The 24,983-nt window shown below is 39.5% G+C and overlaps 2 protein-coding genes across 2 annotated transcripts; one reads left to right on the plus strand and one right to left on the minus strand.

Moving 5' to 3' along the window:
• Nucleotides 1-1,329: 1,329 nt before the first annotated feature.
• Nucleotides 1,330-14,732, minus strand: LOC141796757 (gamma-aminobutyric acid receptor-associated protein-like 2). Its single transcript, XM_074678017.1, has 4 exons — nucleotides 14,513-14,732; nucleotides 12,959-13,014; nucleotides 8,226-8,398; nucleotides 1,330-3,754 (listed from the first exon to the last, which is right to left on the minus strand). Exons 1-4 carry the CDS (start codon nucleotides 14,544-14,546, stop codon nucleotides 3,640-3,642), a joined length of 378 nt encoding a protein of 125 aa, XP_074534118.1. The 5' UTR covers nucleotides 14,547-14,732; the 3' UTR covers nucleotides 1,330-3,639.
• Nucleotides 14,733-15,244: 512 nt separating this feature from the next.
• Nucleotides 15,245-23,020, plus strand: tmem231 (transmembrane protein 231). Its single transcript, XM_074677734.1, has 7 exons — nucleotides 15,245-15,705; nucleotides 15,853-16,019; nucleotides 16,197-16,325; nucleotides 17,752-17,895; nucleotides 19,956-20,037; nucleotides 20,220-20,325; nucleotides 22,363-23,020. Exons 1-7 carry the CDS (start codon nucleotides 15,567-15,569, stop codon nucleotides 22,523-22,525), a joined length of 930 nt encoding a protein of 309 aa, XP_074533835.1. The 5' UTR covers nucleotides 15,245-15,566; the 3' UTR covers nucleotides 22,526-23,020.
• Nucleotides 23,021-24,983: the final 1,963 nt, after the last annotated feature.

Raw genomic sequence — 24,983 nt, forward strand, 5'->3', positions numbered from 1 at the left:
AGCTACATATAGTTAACATATTTCAGGTAGTTTACCACCATAATACACTTCACATTTAGAAATGAGTTTAAAACCCGGACGGTGCTTGCTAAGCCTTGCCAGCTCTTGTGATGTTAACAGAAGTTTAAAACCATTTTAAGACAAACATATTTTATTTTATTTATTTATCATTGCTCTTGTAATAAAAAGAAACTTTAAAGGCCTGCACACTTCATGCTTTAATAAAGATAATTATCACTGTTCATTACCTAATGATTGGTAAATAAGGGTTCCCCAGAATGCAAAGCAGAAAGCTGGTTTTCAGACTGATGAATGCTTTAAGCCACACCAAAACTGACAATCATCACACTTTTTATAACCAGCTTGGTAATCAAGTTTTTGATCATTTTGTGCCCTCTAAAATCCTAATGCTGTTTTCGCCCACTTTTTTAAATGTTGTGTTTTTGTTTCAACAGAGGTTTTAATGTGTTTTATTGATCCTTGGATGCCAGTCAAAGTGATTAACCTGGATTGGTCAGGTGATTCTTCTGGCCTGTCAAGCACAGTAACATCATGGTCATCAGAGCCTTTGGTTCTTTTGGCGCTGTAGGCAGGAGCCAAAAGATGATGGAAAATGAAACCAGCATCTCTGTAAAGCTTGTGTGTTGACTCTGGACTCAAGGAAACATGTTGGACCAACAGCAGCAGATGACATGTCCCCCCCCCCCCCCCCCCCAAACCATCACTGACTGTGGAAACTTCACTCTAGACTCTGCTCCTCTCCACTGTACCTCCAGACTCTGGGTCCTTGATTCAGAAATTTAAATGAGTCATTCTTGTGAGTAATTGACCAGTTCTGCTTCTCCTTAGACCAGGTCAGACTCCTTTGAAATCTCTGGTTCACAAGAGGTTTGACTCAAGGTTTGAGATAGATGTAGCTCATTTTTTTCGCTCCTCTGCGCGTGGTGGCTCTTGATGCTCTGACTCCACTCTCAGTCCGATCCCTGTGAAGTTCCTGAACAGGCTTCAGTTATTCCAGCTGCTTGCTCTTTTTCTCCCATTTTTTTCCTTCCACTCTTTTAGTGATTGGACTCAGTACCCTGTGAACAGCCTGCTTCTTTAGCAGTAAAGGCTCAGGAAACATGTGCAGGTGTTTCCAGTTAATCAGCTGAGTAGTATTTGTAGTATTTGAAAAAAAAAAGCTTAAAATATTTCACTCTGTGTGAGGTGAATCTAAATCATCAGAACAATAAACTTTTACATCGTTTTTCTCATTCTCTAAGCTGCACCTGTTGATGAGAACTGACACAGTGATGAGAACTGGAATGAGACAAAACAGACTTTGTTCATTTTAAATGTATTTATTGGTCAGGTCTTCCAGCTACCTTTCCTTTCTCAATTATCTAAAATTCCTGTAAGATATATATTTGATAATCATACAACAATGATGACATGAAACAATACTGAATATGATAGCATTCCTTCTGTATATTACACATCTACATAGCAGTTTAAGAGCATGAATGGCTGTGCACTAACAGGAACACTTCTACTGATCGAGTTCAGACATCAGACGTCTTCCTCTGATTCAGCACCGAGAACTACAGCTGCAGCTTCAGTTATCAGAGTGAAAAAGAGTACGAGTGGTACTGACAGGAAGTGACTCTGAGACCTGCAGAGACAAAGACCAAACAACTCTTTATTTGTGGTGTCTGAGTCACCAGTGATTATGTGGTTTTATAAATAAACATTTCCACATCAGTCGTTTTGGTGAATGGGGTCTAATCATGGGGTCGCTCTGGTACGAGTCAGATGACTTATTAATTCAGGTAACGTATGGAATTAAAATATCCCTAATGTGTTTGACATGGAAATTTTGGTAACAAAGAGAAGAACCTTTTCTCTGATGCTAACCAAAGCTGAACACTGAGTTACTGTATGCATGGCTCACAGCCTGGTAGAGTTTACTAAACCTTATTTAGACATTTGGTTTTGACACAAGGTTGCCAGGCCCACCGACCTTTAAAGTGAGACTCATTGTTATCTTTCCAACTAATGTTTTCAACTTTATTTATATCACATCAGTCATGTCATGAAGTCTGACTTTGCCTTTTTTCAGGCTGTAATGTTTGGCGACCCCTGAAAGTACAAGTCCTCTCAAATCCATTAGTCCTCACACACATTTTGTGATCTGTGTCAATCTTAAATTTAGCTATTTCTGATTATCATTCTGGACTATAATGTACATCCAGCAGCTATTTCATGTCTTATAGTTCTCCAAGAGAGTTACTTTCCTTCTAGACACAACAAAAATCTACCCTGACAAAAGTTGTGGGGGTGGGGTTCCTATCTGGAGGAGAGGGGTTCAAGAGGAGGAGTCACCTGCTGTACAGACCTTTACACAGTAAATAGTGATAGCTGATTCAAAAATGAGGATTTAAGTGACTAAAAATGAGGCTTCAGTGGAATATCAGAGGAAATAAGTGCAAAGCATCACAGTCAACCACAAGTAAAGAGTTGGGGTCTTTGGACTGATGGCATGGCTTAATGTTTGAGTCCTGTCTGAATCCTTCATGGTACCAAAACCTGCTCTGAACATAATGTGCAAACAGCCAGGCAGGGGAACACACAGTCAGTCCTGGTGCTGGTCCCTGATCCTTTCCCCTCTCTGCCTCCTCACCAGCTTTCCTGTGGGGTCACGCTCAGGTTAGGAAGCTCTGAACCATCTCAGCTTTAGATCAACACTCATATTTACTGCTGTCTAAAGAGGCAAGAATTTACTTTCATTGTTTTTCAGCAGCAGATTAAATTCATAAAATATGATCAATTAGACTTCCTGTGTTTGCAGGATCATCACCTGTGAAATGGTGAGTCATAGACAGACTGATTTTTGATTTCTTTAGCCTCATTACACCTTTTCAGACCCCATCTGAGTGTGTCATCAGAGAAAAGAGCCCACTGTGTGATTATATCCCAAAGCTGGAGCCTCCATCTGTGATATGCTCCCAGCAGCTCCACAGCTTACTGAAGCAACTAAAGTGAACCTGTGGTATAGAGTTACAGAGTCGAGTTGTTATACATGATAAGATGACACATACATATACATCCATAAAGTGGTTAATGCTTCTATTTACATGATTATAGGATTTCTCCCTCACTTCAGCTGAACACCAACATCTGTGACCACAAGCTGGACTAAAGGAAAGTGTACCATGACTGTATGATGATTGGCTTAGAGCGTGATACTTAATACTTGAAAATAACAATGATGTGGCTTTAGTGTATGATTGTTTGTTAACGGCAGTGTTAAAGATTATTCTCTCCACAACCGACCTTGAGCTCAGACTGAATCAGACACGAGAGTCGACGGAAACTAATAATCATCTGAGCCTCCCAAAAAGGAGTCAAACATCCTGTTAATTGTTGCATTTTTGTTAATTTGCACCTTGACTGTGGACTGTTTGGTATCAAAAACTAACCAGAAATGACTGTGCCAAGAACACAGGTGTATTACTCGTAACACACTTAAAGGCCAGTATCTGAGACGTTGTGCACCAGTATTTTATGGGTCCTACTGTGTCCGTGTGTGTGTGTGTGTTTGTGTGTGTGTGTGTGTGTGTGTGTGTGTGTGTGTGTGTGTGTGTAGTATTCAGTGAAGCTTTAACCCCTTGTTGTATAAAAGGCTGTGTAACCAAAAGTGTTTTCTCCGCTGTAGGCTACATACAGAAAGCCATCTTCATCCTTCTCCTTGTCGTACAGCTGGCCCATAGTCAAACTGCAACACACACACACAGACAAAGAGAGAGAGAGAGAGAGAGGGAGCAGAGTCTTAGATCACATGAACAGATAAAAACAGCAGATGATAGCTTCATCTCCAGCATGGCTTTGTGAGGACAACAGTCTGCAGACACCATCGTTTTCTGCTGAGAATCTTTAAAATCAGCTTAATTTGGGAGATAATGCTGATACAGAGAGACGCTCAGTGGGAGGAAAAACCTCGTCCACTTTCAGATGTGATAGAACAAAACCCTCATCAGTGAGTTCAGAGCGCCTTTGTTCCCCATCACTGTTCCACATAAGAGGAACAAAGACAGAAAGGAGTGGGTGATGCTGAGTGCACCCTGCAGCTCTGGCACCAACAGAGTCGTCAGGAGGATAAGACAGAGGCCTGGTGGTTTTAGTGGACATCCTCTAAGTCCCAGCAGCTAGCAGCAAACTTAATGAGAAGGGAGGCTGCTAAATAATTGGAGACACACACTGAGGTAATGAGGTGTTCACTCTCTGAGCGACGCCAAAACAGTAAACAGACGGCAGTCATAGAGTCCTCTCCAAGAGGTTTGACACTACACATCGTGTTCACTCTGATACACTCATGGTCACAGTTATAGTAAAGGGTTAATCCGCTCAGCTATCTAAATAATTTCATCTGCTTCAACACGTCCACCAACAGCCGTGAGGATTCAGAGTTTTTCCCATGAACACCTGAGTGTGCAGACGCTCCTGAAAATGAGGACTGAGCTGGAAACCACCTGATGACAATATCTGCTACACAGACCTGAACAACAGGAAAAATAGGGGAGCTTTGAACAACCTGTCCTGGGATACAAGGCTGACAGAATCTGTAACTTAAATCACATCACCATTTAAACTGACTCTATAGACTTTATAGGCCTTCTTTTCTTTGATTATTCTTCAGCTTTTAATTAAAACTCACTTCCTTTAACCGTTTATTGCCTTCATTGTTTCATAGCTTTTGTTCTTTAATATCTTAGATATATTGTGATTTCATCTCTTTTTATTCATTTATTTTTACATAACTGCTTTTACTCCTCTTTTACTGTCTTATTTCTTACTGCTTCAATCATTTTCACTCCCTGCTCCCTGTGGTCTGAGTACTTGTTGGGTTCTGGTGTTGCCTGGGTTCTTCTGGGACATTTCTTTTTAGCAAAGCTTTTAGCCATCTCTGATGCTTTTGAGATTGTCTGTTCCAAACTTTTTTATTTGTTTTATCCAATTGCTCTCTTCTTTTAAACTGTCTTATTGCCCCCTCTTGTCTTCTCTAATTTCTTATTCTCTGTTTGTATGAAGTTGTAGCACTTTGAGATCCTTGGATGAAAAGGGCTTTATAAATATATTATTTATTTTTATTTATTTTCATTTTTTTGTCGATGGATTAATTTAGGTTTTCTTTGTGTTTCTTTCTTTGTGTTTCAGCTGAATTGTTGTTAAAGCTCTTATGCAAACCCTTGTTGTTAAAAGGCGATATGTAAATTAAGTCATCATTATTATTATTATTATTAATATACTTGCTAAAAACTGTCTTATAAACTGATACAGTATCCTTGTTGTCTGTTTCTGATGCAAAGTTGTGAAGTAGTTTGTCGAAGGGGCCATATCAGATATGGGGCTTTGAGCCTCCTCACTGACAGCTGTAGGGCGCCCACCTGTCAATCAGCTGAGCTGTGCCTCTAATGGGGCAAACTTGCATTCTCAATATGTAACTCTGCCAAGTTATAAAAATAATTTAACCCCCCCCCCGCATAGTGTGTGCCAATAGAGAAATTAGATATTCAGGCTGTAAACATGTTTTTTTTCTGCTGTAAACAGGTTTTTTGGGGGGGCTTGGTGTGTGTGAGGTTTCTGGTACCTTCAGAGCCAGCCTCTAGCGGACAACCGGTGATCACATCAGGTGATTGCGCTGTCATGTCACACACCCTGTTTGCTTTCAGAGCGTTTTAAATCAAACACCAAAATGTCAATACACTGGGCTTCTATGGTTTCCATTAAGAATCAAGCAGACTGCACAGCAGTGTTGACTAGATGTACTAAGAGGTGACCAAAACTTGGCATATTTAACCCTGTATATCCTGACCTATCAAGACAATTCTGAGTTTTGGAAACTGATTTTTTTTAACCTTTTTAACAAAATCCACCAAAATGCTGCCATACCAGTTTATGATACATTTTTCTGTCACATTTGATCAATTTAATGTTTCTGGCAACCTTTTAGTAAAAGTTTAGCAAATATGCACTCTTTCAACACAAAAATACTAACTTTTAAGAATGAGTAACATTTCAGATATTATTCTTACTGCAAATTCCTGACAGTTGGTGACAATCTCCCTGAATAAAAGTGTGAGGATAGTTTTGATGATTTCTGCTTAAAGTGGTATGATAACCCTATAGAAGGGGTAGAATATCAGACTAACCACTTTTAACAGTTTTTTATGAAACTTTTTTATCATGTTGATGAGATACAGGGCTCTAAAACTCACATATCAAACATAATGCTCTGGTGTTATGCGGTTAAGAGGTGTGAGTTGTTTTTGTTGAATTGGCTGTTATAGTGGGAAAGAAAACAAATGAAACAAACGTGAATCACCTACAAAGTCACCACGGCGCTCTACACACCACAGAACAGAGACATCATAAGCAGATTTAGTTCATTTTCTTGATGAAAAAAAATATTAAAAATGATGGACTGGTCCCCTCAAAGTCCAGATCTCAACCCCATCCAGCAGATCTGGTTGAGTTGTAGTAAAAAAAAATAAGAACAGATCAATTGTGCATTCAAAGGAAAGCCTTTGTCTTATACTAACACTGTGTCAGAGACTTGAGGTGCTGGGACTGCTGCAGAAGGCTGACAAACCAAGTATTAAAGCTAAAAGTAAATAAAAACAGAAGAATTAACTTCATCTGTTATTACTGAGCTCAGAGCAACAATCTGCATGTTACATGATCAGGATTTAGAGACAATAAAAAGGTCAACACTTCCAGATCTGTCAGGTGATCTAATGATTTTGGCCGCCTCTCTAAATATACTATTGTGTGCATAAGAGTACATGTCAAAGGTTGAAAAAGCATTGGTGGTTTTTAACACCCAAAGCTCCACAGACAACAAAGCTGTGGGAAGCAGGTCAGATTCTCAGATAAACTGTATGTATGCACCACATCAGCATGACAAAAGCTACGTGCTTTGGCAGAAAATGGAGTTTTATTTTCTGTGTAAGCTGAGCACAAAGGAGGGGCTTCCTCCTCTTTCACAGGGTTATTGGTTACGAACACAATGAGAGGTCACACATGTCTGCTCTCTAGTAACACTGATGGACAGATAAAAAGCTCAAACTAAAAACACTGCACATGGTGTACACATGACGAGCAAGTCAGATCTGAGCTTTTACTCACCTTCCAACACCCAGGCTGCCATTTCTAGTTACTCACAGTCTGTCATTTGAGGTTACGGGATAATATGTTCACTTCCTGTTTATTTGTTCAACTATTGGAAATAAATCTATGTAACAGACATTGAGTTGAGCTATGAGGGTTTAAATATATTTTCTTCCATGTTAATACAGAGCTGCTGTTTTATCAGGCGTTAGTTTAAGTTCAGATTTACCTGACACATTAAGACATTTCTTTTCCCAAAAAATCAAACAACAGACAACAGCAAACAAGCCAGCTCACAACACAGTGTAGTAAGAAAAACGTACTTGTCAGTTTTTCTTGTTTCATTGTTCTGATTTCAAGAAACCTGACAAGTATATTTTTCCCACCTTAATGGCAACGTTTTTTTACTTTATGCAAACAATTGAGGAGTCATTTTTCTCTTTTATATCTTGAAATAAGATGCTTTCGGGGCTTGTCAGTTGAATGTGGTTCATTTTAGGTCTGATAAGACACAAACATTTGCTCTTTCCTGTGTAAATCAACAATTTCAGCCTGTGTTTGCACAGCCGCGGTAATACAAATCCTTACAAACACAACTTAGAGGTGACCAGAATTACCGTAGAGAAATGAAGTTAACGAAGGTCCATGCAGGACACGGATGTCATACACCCAGCTATGATCAGCTGACAGGCTGATGTTCGATCTCTAACCCCTCTCAACCAATCATAGCGTGTGTCTAATGACAAGGCGGCGTATTTAAACCGCATCTTCACTCTGTCTTATCCCTGCTACCTCTTTGCCACCCAGCTGCTGCTGTCTGAATAATTCCTCCTCCACCCCAGCCTCCTCCTATTAAGACTTTGTATGCATCCTTTTAATCTGCATGTACGTATGGGGGTTTGCCAAGCACTGGAAACCTGGAAAGCTCGAGCAGGCTGCTCGGCTAACCCAGGGAGTACTCTGAAAAGCAGAGCTGTAACATCAATTCTAACTGTATCCATTTGGTAATAAATGGTTCAATGTATGACGAGAGTGTTCCTGACTGAACTACAATCATGGTAGGTGTGTGATGCTCTCACCTGGACTGGGGTACAGTTTTGTCCACAAAGAGGAAAATGGCTTTCTCTGAAGGCAGCTGGATACGTTTCCTGATTATCCACATGAACTGGGCCACTGTGATGTCAGAGGGCACCAGGTACTTTCTCTTGTCAATGTCCACGATCTGAGAACCAGAAACCTTCTCCACGATCACCTGGAGCACACACACCGAAAGAAAAACATTTTTTGAACACACAGTGGTTTGGCCTATCAACAGTTTTGTGAATTGCTGTGCGAACAACTTAACTTAAAAAGTAACCAATGGATCTTGATGAAATTTTCAGGGAATGTTCAAAATGGGATAAGAAAGAAGTGATTTAATTTTGGAGGTGATCTGGATCACCATCTGGATCCAGAACTTTTTAAAAAAGATTCTTTATCATTGTGAGATAGGGCTGTTTTCACCATATGTGTATATAACTAGGGATGGGTACCTTTCACATTTAAAATGATACGGTACCAATTCCTGGCACCTGGCAATCGGTATCAGTACTCAACGGTACCAATTTTTGGTACTTTTTGTGTTTATGTGGTAGAAAACATCAATTTGTTAATAATAAAATTCCTTTTTTAATTTGACATATCTATTCTTCAATATATAACCCTGCAATGCTGTGTTCATGTCCAGCACGGAAAATCACCTACTCTCCCACCCTGTCACAGTCACAAGGATGCATTTAGGTACCTAAACATACCTTTTGATTTTACGTGAATCCCTACCCAGTACTTTTGACATAGTTCGGTCGATACCTATAAAAGTTCCTAATATAGTACCCATCCTATATATAACTCCATGATAAATGGTCAGATTGTTTTGCAAAATAATACAAGACAAGGTCACCATAATTTCTGACAGATGTAAAAGTACGATCCAGTTCCTGGAAATATTCTGGATACTAAGATCCAGAATTTGAAATATGTACAAATTATTGTACAAACCTGCAACTAACACCAAATTGTAGCAGACAGTCTGCTGAAAGGGAGTATAACATTAAAGTAGGACTAAAGAGTTGGTGACAATCACTATATGCTTTGAGGAGGTCTGCGCTCTCTCTGAGTGCTTTTCTAGATTGATCTTAGCTCTGTATTTGAGCTCCCACAGTGCCTTAAAAAGAAAGTCTTAGGTACAGATTTGATAAGAGCAAAAGTTTCACAACAGACTGAGGTCATGACAGAAAACAACGCTCAGTGAGACGATCAAATACTTCATTAAAGTCCCACTCTTCTCAGTTATCAACTGTTATCAGTTACTGTTTCCTGAGGTCTGGATGTAATTCACTGCCGTCATCCTTTAGTTTCATCAAAGCAGCCCACTCAGACACTGATCCAGACAAAGGAGTTGTACAGAAGCAGGAAGTTTTCATGCTGGATTTGGTTCCTGGCACCCTTTAAGCTGACCCTGCTCAGGCTTTAATAAACTCTGGCCTCCCTCCTGCCTCTCTTCTCACCTCTCCTGTTACCTCACAAGCCTGCTGACTTTGTTGTTGTGGTGTGAAACACTGTAAATCACCTTGATACTGTGTTTCCCATTGCGTTCCTGTCAAACTGGACTTCATTAGTCCCTGTCCTGGAGCTTCTGGATACCAGAGCCAGCTTGCAGTTTGAATACTTTTGTATTAATTCATGTCAGTCAGTGAAAGAAAAAAAGAAAGAATCAAAGCTTGAGTGTAAACACAAGTCATTTTGGGGAGATTCTGCTGATGGACGTTTCATGACTTGGATGATAACACAAACATGTTTGTACTCTGTGACTGCCCTTACAGAGACAAACAGAAGACTTCAGGGAGAGTCATCAGTGGCTTCATCAGGAGGACTCCATTACATGAGGACAGGCCATTTGATCCTCCTGCTTTTGTTTATGACCCCCGTTAGAGCAGATCTATTGTCTTATGTCAGATCCCAGGATGCAGTGAGCAGGAACAATAGGAGAAACTCTGAACTGTCTGTGCTAACTGTGCTTCCTGTTCCTCCCAGCAGCCTCGTCTTAAACAGGTGGAGGATGTAGAAACCAGATAAAAGGGACTCAGTTTACCTGGCACACAAAAGGTTTTGGGTAGCATTTCCTAGTAGTGGGCTGTTTAACACCCTGTGTTGTCTGCTTCACCACTTTGTATGCACCCTGACCCAAGGTGACACCACAAACTCTCCCTGCTAGCAGGGACAGGTCTTCCTACTGTTAGAGAGTGTGTGGTTAAACACTTAAAATCATCAATCCTAGATCATCATCAGGACTGTACCCCAGCAGATCTCCTGGTTACTGTTGATGTTTCATGTGCTGTTAGCTGAATTCCTCACACAGAAAGTTAACTTTGTTTCTCAGAAGTTCTGGATCAAATTCGTCAAATTCATTATGTGGCTATTTTACCTTCAATCAGCCATCTAAAAATCTGTAATGTCAGTGTTTAATAAGTTTTTGGAACTAATTTCTTGACGGTTGTGGATCATCAAGTTAACATGGACACAACATATCCACTGTACCAAAGGAAGTGTCTCAAAATCAAGAGCAATCCTGGACAATTCTAGACATATAGTGAGTTATGAGACCTCAGGTATAAAAATACTGCTCACTGATTGTTCCCTACACGTCTTATTGTGTGGAGCTGTAGGGTCTACTTATAAAAAATAATAAAAAATCTTAAAAATTCATAAACTCAATTCTGATTCTGCAAAAACAAACATTACATATGGCCATTAAGACTGATTATTACACTTACTCTGACTCACTTTTTACTAATTCCCATGTTTTGAGGGTCCAATGACTTTTTCTATGACAAAATAACATTACTTATATTAAAGGCCATATCAAACTCACTTCTACATAGAATGTCTTTTCAATCCAGAAGTCTCAATATGTTTTAGGGATTTTTGTAAAATTACTGTACAAAAAGCCATGACAGGAAATCAAAGGAGATGTGTGTCTGTTGCTGTGGTTACATTTTGAGGTTACATTTAAAAACTTCTGATACACTTTGTTTTTTTATTTTCATTCTTTTTTTTTTCAAAGGTTTACAAACAGTTTTTTAAGAGATCTGATTTGATCTGATCCTATTTTTATTTTTTTTTGTTTGGAAACTGTTTGCTTCATTAGGACGCTTTAGGGCAGTTTAGCCTCTGCCCGCTCAGTCACTAGGCCTGGGGAGATGAGCTTTTCTTTGATTCGACCCTTTCAAGATTTTTGGGGTGCCAATTCAATTTTAAATTGCGATTTTTGGTTTGCTTTTTTAACACCAGACCAAGTGAAAAAGTTGCATGATGATGATGTCGACAGACTACTTCAGGAGCCATATTTTCCCTTTACATGTGAGTCACTATTAAGGTTTTATTCAGGGGATCTGGCATCTCAACGTTTTTCCCAACCCAGCTTATAACAAACACTTAAATGAAGGAATTACATCTGAAAAAAAAAAAAAAAATTTTAAACAAAAAATCCAGATTCTTAAATGCATTGTTTCTTTCTTCCACCCCTATCAATCAGCACTGAATATATGACTGTTGCGTTTTTTTTTATTGTGTCTGTATACCTACAAATATATTGTATTAAGGAGTCATTATGGTGACTGAATGAAATAATACTATTACTGAAAATAACACTCTTTTTCATAACGCAGACCCATGAACTCTGCTTTTATATCTGTGGTGGCTGTATTGAATTCCACACGCAGAAGACACTCTATCCACCACAGGATAGACATTTAATACACTTATAATTAACTATTTGATAGTAACAATTAATCTCACTGGTCCTGCCCCTTCTGCTCAGTGCTTTGCTCTATGAGCAGAGCTGTTGCACACTCCTGTTGTGCTAGTTTGGCCTCGCAAAGTTTGACCTGGACTTAAGTTTTGTTAAATATGTTCTTCACAGAACCAGTCAGTCAGAACAAAACCAGTTTTACTGCCAGGCTCAAGTGAAGATAAAGAAACAATTTTGAAGGAAGGAAAGTAGTCACATCAAAATTCAAGCCTTTGTAAATCTAAAGCTGTATTCAAATATTTAAAACCATGACCCATCCATTTTACCCTCCCACCACAATCTTTTCATATCAGTGAACCTTGTTTTGAGGCTTTTTAACTGTTTTTGTTTTATTTTATACCTCTGTGACCCTTTTTACAATGACTGTATTGGTAAAATTCAAATCTATTTCGCATTCACCTGGGGGAAAGATCCTTTCTTGACCTCTAAGTGACTCAGTTACTAAAAAGGGTCAAGTATATTTCATTGAATCTGGTTAAAAGTCGGGGTTGGAGAAAAAATCGAAAATTGAGATATTTGTTTGACAATATTGAAATTGGGACTCTTTTTCTAAAATCTTTTTTTTCCAAATCTAAGTTCTTCATTTCTGTCTTTCAGTCTTTGTTAATAGTATATTATATTTTATTTTTAGCCCTTGCCAAAAGTACCCTGGTTAACTTGCATAAGTTAGGAGCACAAGATAGATATAAGACTAAGTAGATTTGGCTTGTAGATCTGACAGTTCTGTTAACTTATTATTACTATAACTATCTATAATATTTCTATGTTGTTTCCATTCATGATGTTAAGGTGAGTTATGGAGAGTCTAAGAGCTGCCTGGCTGTTAAAGCTGGATAGTAGACTGTGTTCATCGTGTCTCCTCTTTCACACACATCACTCAGGCAGTCACTCTTCCTGTCACGCTGCTCCAGCCTCAACACAACCCCCACCCCACCATGGGATCCACCAGCTCCCCTCACTCACCGGTACTCTGTCAGGATATTTGTTGCGTATTTTGGCTGACTCCACACATCGGTGCTCTGAGGGAGAAACAGGAAAGAAACAGGAAGTCAGAGATTAAAGGGTTGAGTGAGGCCTCTTGGGAGATTGTTGTGTCTTACTGCTAAACACAAGCAAGTCCTGTCTGACGGAGTGGTCCTTGCACCATCCTTGATGGTGGCTTTAGCCAGCAGTGATGCTCTATGTAAGGTCCATCACGTCAAAGTGGAGTTATCTTTGTAGATTTTGATACGTGCTCTCATCTTATAGTCATAGCTGTTCAGTGGTTTACGCGCTATCATTAAAGAAAAATGCCCTGTGAGCAGGGCCAGATGCAGTGGGTAGATGATGAACAGAGGCCAGAGAGGCGAGGTGATAAAGTGCTGCAGATCCACTGAGGTTGAACGTGTCACAAGCTTTCATTAGCCTAGATAAGAGGTCTACTTTTGGAAACGCCTTTACATGCAGTGATTCCTTATAAAGGAGTCCTGAGGTTGACTGAAAAGAGGATGAATTCAGAAGCTGAAAGAACATGAAGGGCTTAGTGAAAGAAGTGTCAAATTCAGCTGCAGCTACTTGAAAGAGTAAAGTCTACTTAGAATGAAAAGCCTCCCCTGGCACCTTTAATTGTTAGTGGAATATTTAACCACAGACACTGCTAACCACTGTTTTTAACATTCAGGGTGGATGATTTCCTCACTGCAGTAGTAGTTTGGGTTTCTGGCTTGGGTGGGCCTGGGCAGGTTGCTGACTTACGCAGGAGAGGGTTAGAGTTTGTGTGAATACATACACATGGATGGCATTTGTCTAGTTTTAGATTTCCACTGAGCAACTTTTACTAACAACAGTAAACATAATGTAAAAATGGGTCATAAAACAATTGTGAACCTACAAAATATATGCCCAAAGTCATGATTCAAAGTACTGATGCAACTTGTATGCATTAAACTGCAAAGACCACTGCTGAAACCCTGCACAAACACCTAATATAAAACAAGTTTCTCTGTTTAGGACTATAAGAGGACAAAAAGAGCCCCTCATCCCTAAACAGCAGCCTTCTCTAGAGGGCTGTACTGCAGAGTGTATAGCAAAGTAGAAACACTGAGTAATGATATGAGGACAGTATTTTAGCTGACATCACCAATACTCATAGCTCATTTCAGTTCGTTTCATGGCAGGGGGTCAAATCTAAGACAGGCTATGTAACATTTTAGTCCCTAAACAGAATTTGGTGATGGTGTATGTCTCCTTATGAAGGACAGAGATGACATAATAATAAACTGTATGGGACATGTCAAAGGTAACCATGGTTATGACTGCAGTCATTTGACTAGCAGGAGGTACATGTTAGCATGTTGTGCTAGTCATGCAATGTAAGCTATTAATGTTTCAAAGGATTCATTTTCAGGGGCCTGTCATAAGCATGCATATCTGCACATACGATGTGGCACAAATCGACGCGGAGAGAGCAAAACAGAGAGGAGGGAGCATGACATGACAAGAACCTCTCATGTTTCATAACAATCCTAGCCCTTTTACCGAGGGAATGGTCCTCTTTAAACATCCATTTCATCTTTGCTGGATCCCCGCACTGAGGCGTGATGATGGACTCGATAGACGGGCTTCAAAATCAGCGGAAACTGTCGATGTTACGTCCAAAAACCCAGACAAAAGCGACCAAAACAAAATGTCAACAACGTCCCTTCTGCTGAAGCTTCAACGGTCTGTCTAGCTGGGAGGTGACGTCACTGTCTGACAGGACGGGGTGGGGGTGATGATGCTGCCTTCAGGTGCTATCGGGAAGAGTCAGTGAATCGAGACCTAAAAGTATGCAGTTTGTGGCCTGTACATGGGACCAAGGAAAGTAAGAAAGCCCCAAACTGCATAAATTGGTCTTCAAAATGTTGCTTTGAGACAGATCCTCATTTTTGATTTTGTGTAAGCATTCAACAGTTCTTGCGTTTGCATTTCCCCGTTTTATTTATTTATTTATTTATTTATTTATTTATTTATTTATCATTCTTTTTGTTTTCTATCCTTTTTGGCACTGCAAGGCCACAGTGAACATCACGCGTGTGAGGGAAACTTAAGCCTATTGCTTCTATATGTAAATTGACTTGTTAAAAACACGCTTTTAGGGTCTATTACGGGGTCTAGCAGCAGATAAAATTGCTATTTCATGGTATAAGCGATGAAACTAATACGACTCAACAATAAACGGTGTGGGTCCACCTGGGGTTTTATTTCTCTTACCTTCCTGTCCCTTGAATGCAGCAAGGGTGCTAGCATTGGCAGCCATGGTAACCATCAGACGCTACACTTAGCTGGAACATGGCGCGGTGCATGGTGCTATACTAGCGTTAGCTATATGATTAGTGGTGATAGCAAGTGTGTACGTCATGTTCGGGGAAAATGTGACTTGAAAATCAAATATAAGAGTCTGTGAAGGTGTAATTATCCAGGTTTTTCACATTTATGGACTAAGACGGGTAACTTGAAGCAGTGTACCGACAGAGCTAGCTAGCATTTATGTTAGCTTGTGCACTACCTGACCAGCGTTAGTCTTGACGGTACGGCTTTTGTATCTTTATCAATGGCTTTCTATGAGGTCTATTCCCACCCGGCACTTGTCCGGTACAAAACCAGTGTTTGCACCAAAGCCACTCTGTTTTTGGTCGTGGTTTTGTGCCTCACCTACATCCCTCCCCTGCTCGTCGCTTACAGGAGCCAAGGTAACATTACTCTGATATAAGTGCCCAAGCTAAACGCATTTGATATCTGCTTCTGTCACTGTCATTAAATGGGGCTCTCGATATGAGTCTGGATCGTAAAGCTTCCAGACCAGTTCACTGTCAGCTCACTGATATATGGTATGCTAGGTTTCTGGATAAAAAGAAGCACATACGAAGAACAGCCTGTCGTGAGGTTCCAGTACCAGACTGTGTTGGTGGCTGCAACCAGTACTCAGGGGGACTTCGTCGCCTGGAGCACCTTCCCTCATCTGAACAACATGCTGGGATCTAACCTCCGGATCCCCTCTGTGTCTGTAAGAGCTTCCCTGAATAAGCACAAAAATTTACAACCAGCTGCAGCTGGTTGTAAATTTTTGTCTGCAATTTAACAAAAATCACTAAAAAAAAAAAAAAAAAAAACTGCCAGAGAAAATTCAATCTAGGTTGGTCAATATTTGAACTGTGTGTGTGTTTCTCCTCACACTCTGCAGGTTAGAGAAGAGGACCAGAACCAGGATGGGAAACTGGATCACTTGATTTTCCAGCTCCAGCTTCCTCTTCAACCGAAGGAACAGGTGTTCAGTGTCCAACTGCTGCTCACCTTCAGCTACCAGCTTTTTGTATGTATGCCTCAACTCAGTCTGTGCACCACAGTTGATCCAACACCACTTTTGAATACTTGATCAAATCCAATCAAATCAAACTTTATTTATAAAGCACTTTTCAAACATGAGTTGTATCACAAAGTGCTGTACATTAAAATAAACATGCAGATCAGGGAGATACAGATGAAAATAGAGGATCCCACCCACTCTCTCACCCCATATTTAACACCCAAGCCCCCCCCCCACACACACACACACACATATACACACACACACACACACACACACACACACACACACACACACACACACACACACACACACACACACACACACACACACACACACACAGACAAGGACTTTAAGCCAGGACTCTTTAGAAATCCACAGAGGACTGAGGAAACGCTATCTTGAATTGAAAATGAGGAAACACTGGAGCTAAAACTAAACTGACTCAATAAATAAGTAGATAATATAAATAGAACCATGATAAAATATGACAAAGGTAATAAAATGCTAAAAGTTGATTAAGATAAAACTATTTTAAAACCAAACAATTAATAAATAAAAAGTGGTAAAACATTAAATAGTGACTCTGAAATTAAAATGGAGTAAACCTCGTAAGATGCAGATTAAAAGAATAAAACAAAATTCAGCTAAAAGCCAGATAAATGGCAGATTGCAGTGAGTAAACAATAAATTAACATTGATTCATTTTGTTTGTTTCTTTAAAAAAAATAGATCTTCAGTTTCCATTGTAGAGTTCCGATAAAGTTAAATGTTATAACAATTGATAAAAGGGCAAAACTGTCATTTTTATTTTTAAAAGTTGAGATTAACCTTTTCAGACACATCAAATGCAGGTATTGATAAACATAATTCAAAATGGATTATCTTACATCATTTTTAGAAAAAATGATTGGAAAAAGTCTGAAAATCAAATGGTTAAGTCTTAAGTTATGCTGAAGCAGTTATTTGAAATAGTATTATTTCCTTTGAATGAATCAGACAAAGAGAAAAATAAGTCATAATTTAGAGATAAAAAAAGGTACAATGGGAGTTAAAACGGAGTTTGATTTTTAATAAAAGATGAATTTGCTATAATGCTTACATTTTTTGTATTTTTTTCTAATTGACTCTTAATTTAATTATTAGTAGCCCACTGTTACAGCTGCTAAAGTCAGTGATTCCAGTTTGATAAGGCCTGTCATCTGCAATCACACTGGTACTTCTATCTTTAGGAATACTTACCTACATACTAGTGACAGCTGAATCATTCTAAACTTTGTCGTGTGTAAATGATGTCTTTTATAGTTACTGTGCTCTGCAAACCGCCTCTCTTTAGGACATTCAGGTTTTCTCACTGTGCATACTATCCACCACAATCTGAATCCCATGGTCTGACCAAAGTGAAACATTCAATGTCCTTGTGTTTTCACAGCGGATGTCTACAGTGGTGATGCAGAGCTTGGTCTATGTGCAGCACTCTTCCTCCGTCCCTGGAGCCAAACTGTTCCTCAGTGGAGACCTGAGGCTGCAGCAGAGGACACCCCTGCCTCACAGAGGACTGTACAACATCTACAATGTGAGAGCACTCACTATATCTCTCTATGTCCACCTTTACAGTTTCTCTCCATTTCTTTCGTCTTCATCTTTTTCTTGCATCATAAAAATACAATTGTAAGCACGACAGAAGTATACTCCTCCTCAGTATAAAACGAAGACACTTTAACTCATCCTGAGATTTTACGGAGAGTTTTAAGATGAGCCAACGAGTTAGTGCAAGTGGTGATGGAGTTGGGGTTGCACTGGCTGTATGTGAAACAAGGTTATAATAGTTAACTAAAACAAAACTAAAAAGGAAAACTAGAATTTAAAATACATTGCAGTTAACTCAAACTAATAAAAATAGAAAAGAAAACAAAAATGATAAGTAAACTAAAACTGTATCTTGTGTTCACAAAAGTAACTGAAACTAACTAAAACTATAGACAAAATGTCCTTAGTTATCGTTTTTGACAATATTAATAGCCTTTAGGACTTAAATTAATCCGACTCATTTTCCCGACACGTTACCACAGTTTTCGGCAGTTGTCAGCGCCGTACAGCACCATCATAGCTACGTACTGGGACGTGCTTGTTTACTGCACTGACTGGCTGTGCACTGTGCTGCGACGAAACGTAGTGGAGCAATGAATCAGAGCATCTGTAATAGTTTAATTCAATGTGAGTCTGACTTTAGTAGTATTTAAGTCTGCCTTTATTGTTACAGACTCCACGTTTCTAATTATTTAAGCTCATATTATATTGTTTTGTATAATTTATGTTTATATTTTTCTTATTAAGTTTATATTATTTTCTTGTGTTTATGGCAGCAGCAAGAAGTGTAGTATCAGCATTGACGTACTTGAAAATGAACAGTATGACAAAATATTTACTCTGACCTTTTTGAATCCTGCACCTGGTTAATAAGGTATGAAAAAACTAAAACTAAACCAAAACCAAAACTAAACCGAAACTAAGCCTTGTTGCAAAAATCAAAACTAAATAAAAACTAGAATGCCTGCTCTAAAACTAAACTGTCATGGAAAAGAAATGTCAAAACTAACTAAAACTAAACTATAATGACGAATCCAAAACTATTATAACCTTGATGTGAAATAAACCTCAAATAAATCAGAGTGAGAATTATAAACTAGATGCAGATCAAGACACAGTGAATGCATTAAAGTTCTGTCTCCAATGAAGGAGGGAAACGGTAAATGTCTGTCCTTTGGCTCTACACTGTGTAAAAGGACCTTCTCACCATTGTCATCTGCTGGAAATCAACAGAAAATGCCCCAAAGCCTTTGTGTGGTAAGGTTCAAAAACAAGATAAATAAATCAAAGATATCTATGGAGGAAAGCCTTTAGGGAAATAAAGAGGATGGGGGGAATGAGATGTGAGTAATCAGCTGAAGGAATGGAAAAAATGAGTTGTTTTGGTTTAACGAAGTGTGGTTTGAGCTCAGCTATGCATGGTTTGGTTTGATCTTGACTGAGTCCCTTGGTTTCCTGGTTAGCCTATGAAATACTTTATAGAAACAAAGTCTTTGCCCCTCATTTTGGGGACAAACATTTTAAGGAGTGAGACTCTGAGATAGACATTTAACATTAGGATTGTTAATGTAACTTACTCTCATGGAAACAACACTGTAAAAAGCATATCACACTCAAAATCACTTGTTTTCATCTGCTACAGATTTTTAGATCTTAGTCAAGCATAGTACGATTTCTGATCAATGGGACCAGATGGGACCAATGGGATCAGAGTCAGAGTTTAACTCTGTGGTCTCATTTACTTTCCTTTTAGTTTTACCCTTCAGCTTTGGTTCAGTTTCAGCAACACATTTTTATAGAAGTGAGTGTTCTTGTTTTATTTTGCATGTGGTGTGTATGAGGTCATTGTTGCTATTGACATTAATTGTTAGTTTGATTCAAAATGAAACAAAATATAATGTGTAGTATCGGATGGTAATTTTTGACATTAATGTTCAACTACACACACATCACAGGGTTTTTCTTCTCCACGGTAATATGGACAGACTCAGATAAGCATTTGTTAAGGATTTTTTTATGTTTGTTTTTTCCTTTTTTCACACCAAGGTGTCAGTGATCGATGGCTCCAGCCCTTTTGCAAGTGCATACGACCTTGATGACATAATCAGGAGATACCAGAAGAGAAACTGTAAGTTGACAACGGCTGAAACTTTCTCTGTTCTTTAATTAAAAGTGAATATTTGCAGTCAAATAAAACAGAGGATACACAAGCTGCATCCAACAGCTGCATTAAACCTCACGCTATAACACACAGGATCATTGGTGTCGTTTTTGACTGGGTCTCTTTTTCTTTGTCCCTGTCTCCCACAGTGACCACAGTTCTGTCCTGTCCCATGCCAGTGTGGACTGTGGGCCGAGCTGCTGGTTCTCCTTTTCAGCTCAATGCTGAAATCCGTTATCCTACAGAAGTCATCAGATATCCTTTGGTAATCACAGGAAGGAGATGTGTTTGTGTTGGGGATTAAATGTAATATTAACTACCTCATTTATTATCTGATTATAAAAAAAGCCCTGTCCTCTGGCAGTGGCGTGGCGTGGGGTTTTTTTTTTGAGGAAGCCAAGTGAGACAAAGCCTCTAATCTGTATGATTTTTAGGGAGTGGGGTACATAAAAGACTATGTTGCAGTTTGTATATTGCTATTTCATGTAACGGAACGACCTGTTAGAGCGCCCAGAGAGCGCTCATTTTACTTACTTTGAACACCCACACACGCTTTAGCTCTCCCACTCTCACCCACTCATTGACACACGTACATTGTCCTCTTGACTTAGCTTAAACATCGTATTAATTAACTCAACCGCCCACTTAAACGCACAACCAGCCGCTTCATGCACACTGCTAATGTGCTAACCTCCCTGATTTCATTCAGTGGCTCGATGATGACGATACTGTGATTTGATTGGTTTGAGGCCAAAGACAGGGTTTGCTTCCCTTGGCACAGTCTTGGCCAATCACAGATGAGCAGTGTCATGACCGCGGCCTCATCTGATTGGTTAATCATTCTTTTTTTTTTTTTGCCACCAAGGGACGCCAGCTCAGCTTGGCTTCCTTGCGGACAACAGCGTGCAGTATCATATTTTCACCACGCATTCGCCACAGAAAATTTATGAGGGCGCTGTTTTACACATTGTAAAATGCTCAATAACTAGAGGAGAGAAATAAGGAAGAGATGACAGTGACAAAACACAGAAGAATTATTGAAACTGTTAAAAAGGAATATTTTCATTAAATCACAGCTACAGTCTAAAAAATGAGAGGAGGTATGGCTTCCCTTGGCCTCCGGGAGAAAACGCCACTGTCCTCTGGGTGCCCACAGTTTCAGGTGTTGATAGAAACATCCACAGATACTTCAGTCTGCTCACAGATATTACCTGCTCTACGCTAGAAGGCTTTGAAAGACTGACACCCTCTCACACCCTGATATATTCCAGTCTAACAATAAGACTAGTTATGATATAGGCAGATTATTTACAGCTATTTATGCAAGTATAAAGAACAAGTGGAACAAAGAAGCAATGAAAGAAGCAGTTAGTGTTTACTTGTGTGTTTTCCGTGGCCAAAACATGCACTTTGTTGTCATAACTAGAAGGCAGACATTTCTTTTCCAGACTTTTTTTCCCATCAGGAAGCAAGTGTTCAATTCCTACATCACAGCCGATGAGGACGCAGTCACAGCAGCCACTCAAAGTCCCTCTAATTAGTATCAACTCTGCCTGTTCACTTCTGCCCTGGAGCAAGCACACGAGACATGTTGGCTTGCTCCTCACTGTTTATTACACTATTGTTATGAAACTACACCAGCTCCTTAAATATTACTGAATAAGTTGGATTAGGAAACAGGCATAAGGTCAGGTTTGTTAGGAGGAAAAAGTTCATTTCAGTACAATGAAACGTGATAGCAACCTTTCAGTTCAAAAACAGTAGTGTTGAACAAAAACAGTATTTCAATGTATCAACAAGTTAAAAAAAGCTGGCATACAGTCATACCTTAAAAACGAGGGAAAGATATCGCTGTTATTACTGCACTGCATTGCACTGTTTTATGTGTCCGGTTCAATGACTGCTCTAGGGAAGAAACTGTTTATGAGTCAGTTTTAGTGGGACTGAAAGACCATGTAGAGGCAACCAGAGGGCAGCAGCCAAAACAGGAAGTCACCCAGGTAACAGGGTTTAATGTACTGCAACTAGCTGCTATCTGTGTTTATACTTAGTAAAAGCAAACTGTATACCGTGTGAGGCTTTGAAGGAAAGGAAGGGTAGGGAAATAAATTTAATGATTAAAAAAGCTAAAATAACAATCTGCCTGCCTAATATTGATCATTTTCATCAGATTAACTGACTTTAATGTTCAATGGTTTACACTTAAAACTGTAAAGATCTTCATGTGTTTTAACATTTGTCATATTTTGTGTCATACCATTTGATTTTGACCTTAACTGTCTCTCCTTCCACTTATCGCCCCGGCTTCTGGGAAACCATCAAGTTTGCCTGGATTCAGTACGTCAGTGTCCTGCTCATTTTTCTCTGGGTCTTTGAGCGCATCCAGAGATTTGTTTTCCAGAACCAGGTCCTGACCACTGTACCCATACCTGTGGGGAAACCTCACATGTCATGAGGCAGTGGTAGTGCAGAGACTCAGGGTCGTTTAGGGTACGGAAGTGCCCGAGTGATAACACCCAGCACTGGCTTAACACGTTTGCTGTGTGAAATAATGAAGAACAACACTTTATTCACTGCTCAGCGCCAGCTATAATGTAGGAATCATCTTATCTGTGTTCATGAATAAGCAATTTCAGAATTGAGCACTTGCTGTATTCCTTTAAGACGTGTTTCTTTCAAACATCCAGAGGGACACACGAGGCCAGTCATTAATTAACCTTGTCCCTGACAGCTCTGTTCCTGCAGGACTTCCTCTGCAGAGACCAAACACATTTCCTCCTCTTAGTGCTGTCCAAAGTGATGGATTTATGATAGATTCAAACAGATTTTTCTATATTTTTTGCCATTTGATTTGTATGACACTGTGAGGCAGTACTAACAAGATTATTTCTGAATGTCTGTTTTTTATAAATATATTTTGGATAGATTTAGATGGTGATAATAAAAAAGTTTGTACGTTTTAGTGTGCTGTCCTAACTCTTCTATTTATTTACATCTTGTCTTTCAACTTCCTGTCATCTTTTGAATCAAAGTTATTTGTGACTCTTGTTTGACCTCTTCTTCTGATACGTAGCCACAAGTATGAGGAATATTTACAAAGAAGTTAAGACCTTGAAATTAGCGGGCGGAAACATTCCTTAGTTTTTTCTGAAGCTGTGTTAATACGTGACTGATTCTGCTCTTACTACACCTGGTACCACACACTCACCTGACTTCTATTTTAACCAAACGTTGGAGATGCTAATCTTTGCTTGACTGATTTGCACGACTCAGGTTATGAAGCTAACCATAAGGACCCTATTGCCCTTGAGAAACAAAATGACTGCATCCTCTGTGGTCTGCTGTTGTCTCAGTGCAGTGATTTATGAAAGATGTGCTCAGCAGGAGGTGAATCTGCAGAGTGAAGAGGAGGAGTTGTGCTTTTCATTTTCTTCATGTCTCTGCACCCCAGGAGTGTGTGTGTGTGTGTGTGTGTGTGTGTGTGTGTGTGTGTGTGTGTGTGTGTGTGTGTGTGTGTGTGTGTGTGTGTGTGTGTGTGTGTGTGTGTGTGTGTGTGTGTGTGTAGCCCTGGACCAGTACCACAATATTAGCTCATTCAGGCCACTCTGTCTGCCAGCTCAGGGTGGGTCACACAGTTTAGTAAGAGACACTCCCTGTTGCTCAACTGACTCCTCAACATTCTCATCTGCCCTTATTCCATGTTCTGTCATAAAGCTGTGAGAGAAAGCTATTAAACCAAGGGGTTTCATCAGGGATGGGCTTCAGAGCTGAAGGAAACATCTTTGGTATGTTTCTCTTTATATTTGGGATTATATAGTTCATTCGTGACTAGGAAAAAAAAGTCTCAGTATGTTAAACCTTCTAGTTTAGTCTAGTCTGAAGTTATTTAACGTACAAGTTTTGTCCATATGAGAGCATGGATGCCTTGGCAGACAAGTGGACACCCTGTAGCTGTCTGCAAAGATGCTTAAGGCCTGCCTCTTTACCTCATCCCAACTTGAAAAAGGCTAGATTGAGTTTGGCTTTTGCAATATGGCATCTTTAGGCGATGGGCTTCAAAACTCTGTTTCAGAAACAAATTGCTGACTTCACAGACCCAATTGCCAATGGACCCTCACCCCATGTTCCCACAGCTCAATGGGCCTGTGGCCCTTTGTTCCCACAGCCCAGTGTTCCCATAACCCAATGCTCCAACAGCCCAGTGTTCCCACAGTCCAAGAGTTCCACAATCTAATGGTCCCACATCCCAATGTTCCAAAAACCCTATGTTCCTACTGTCCAACAGTCCCACACTGATCCCAAATCCCAATGTTCCCACAGCCAAATGTTTTCACAGCTCAATGGTCCTGTGGCTCAATGTTCCCACAGCCCAGTGTTCCCAAATTCCCATGTTCCCACAGACGTGTGTCCAGACTTTTTTTTAGAGATATGTGCATACACACTTGGTAGCAATTAATAAATATACCATTTCTTTCTCCACTAATCAAATTAAATAAAATCTGATGACTCACAATGAAGTATCAAAGCAATGTCATAGTCCTGTGCATTTGATACTTTTTTGACTGCTACGTTTTAGGGACCAAGAAATGATGTGTGTCCAAATTAACACCTTAAATGAATTACAAGAAATTTTTCTCATAAAGATATGCTTATTGGAAAAGGAAATGTTTTGGTACTTTTTTGACACAGTAAGCATAAGTTTGCCCACAATTTTGGTGGAAAGACTCTTCCCAAAAAATAATAAATAGATGTGTGAAATATTTTCTGCAATTTAAATCTGAATTGTAATAATTAAATCATGATAAATCATATTTAAGAATTTTGGACTGCCATTTGTGCTTATCAGATTTCAAAGTTTGGAGACATGCCATCACTGTGAAAGGGTGGTCATGTCTTAAATGAGTAACAGGATG

This window comes from Halichoeres trimaculatus, unplaced genomic scaffold (genome assembly GCF_033239565.1).
Source record: "Halichoeres trimaculatus isolate MK-OKI-2021-1 unplaced genomic scaffold, fHalTri1.1 fHalTri1_scaffold_10, whole genome shotgun sequence".
Classification (NCBI taxonomy): Eukaryota; Metazoa; Chordata; class Actinopteri; order Labriformes; family Labridae; genus Halichoeres; species Halichoeres trimaculatus.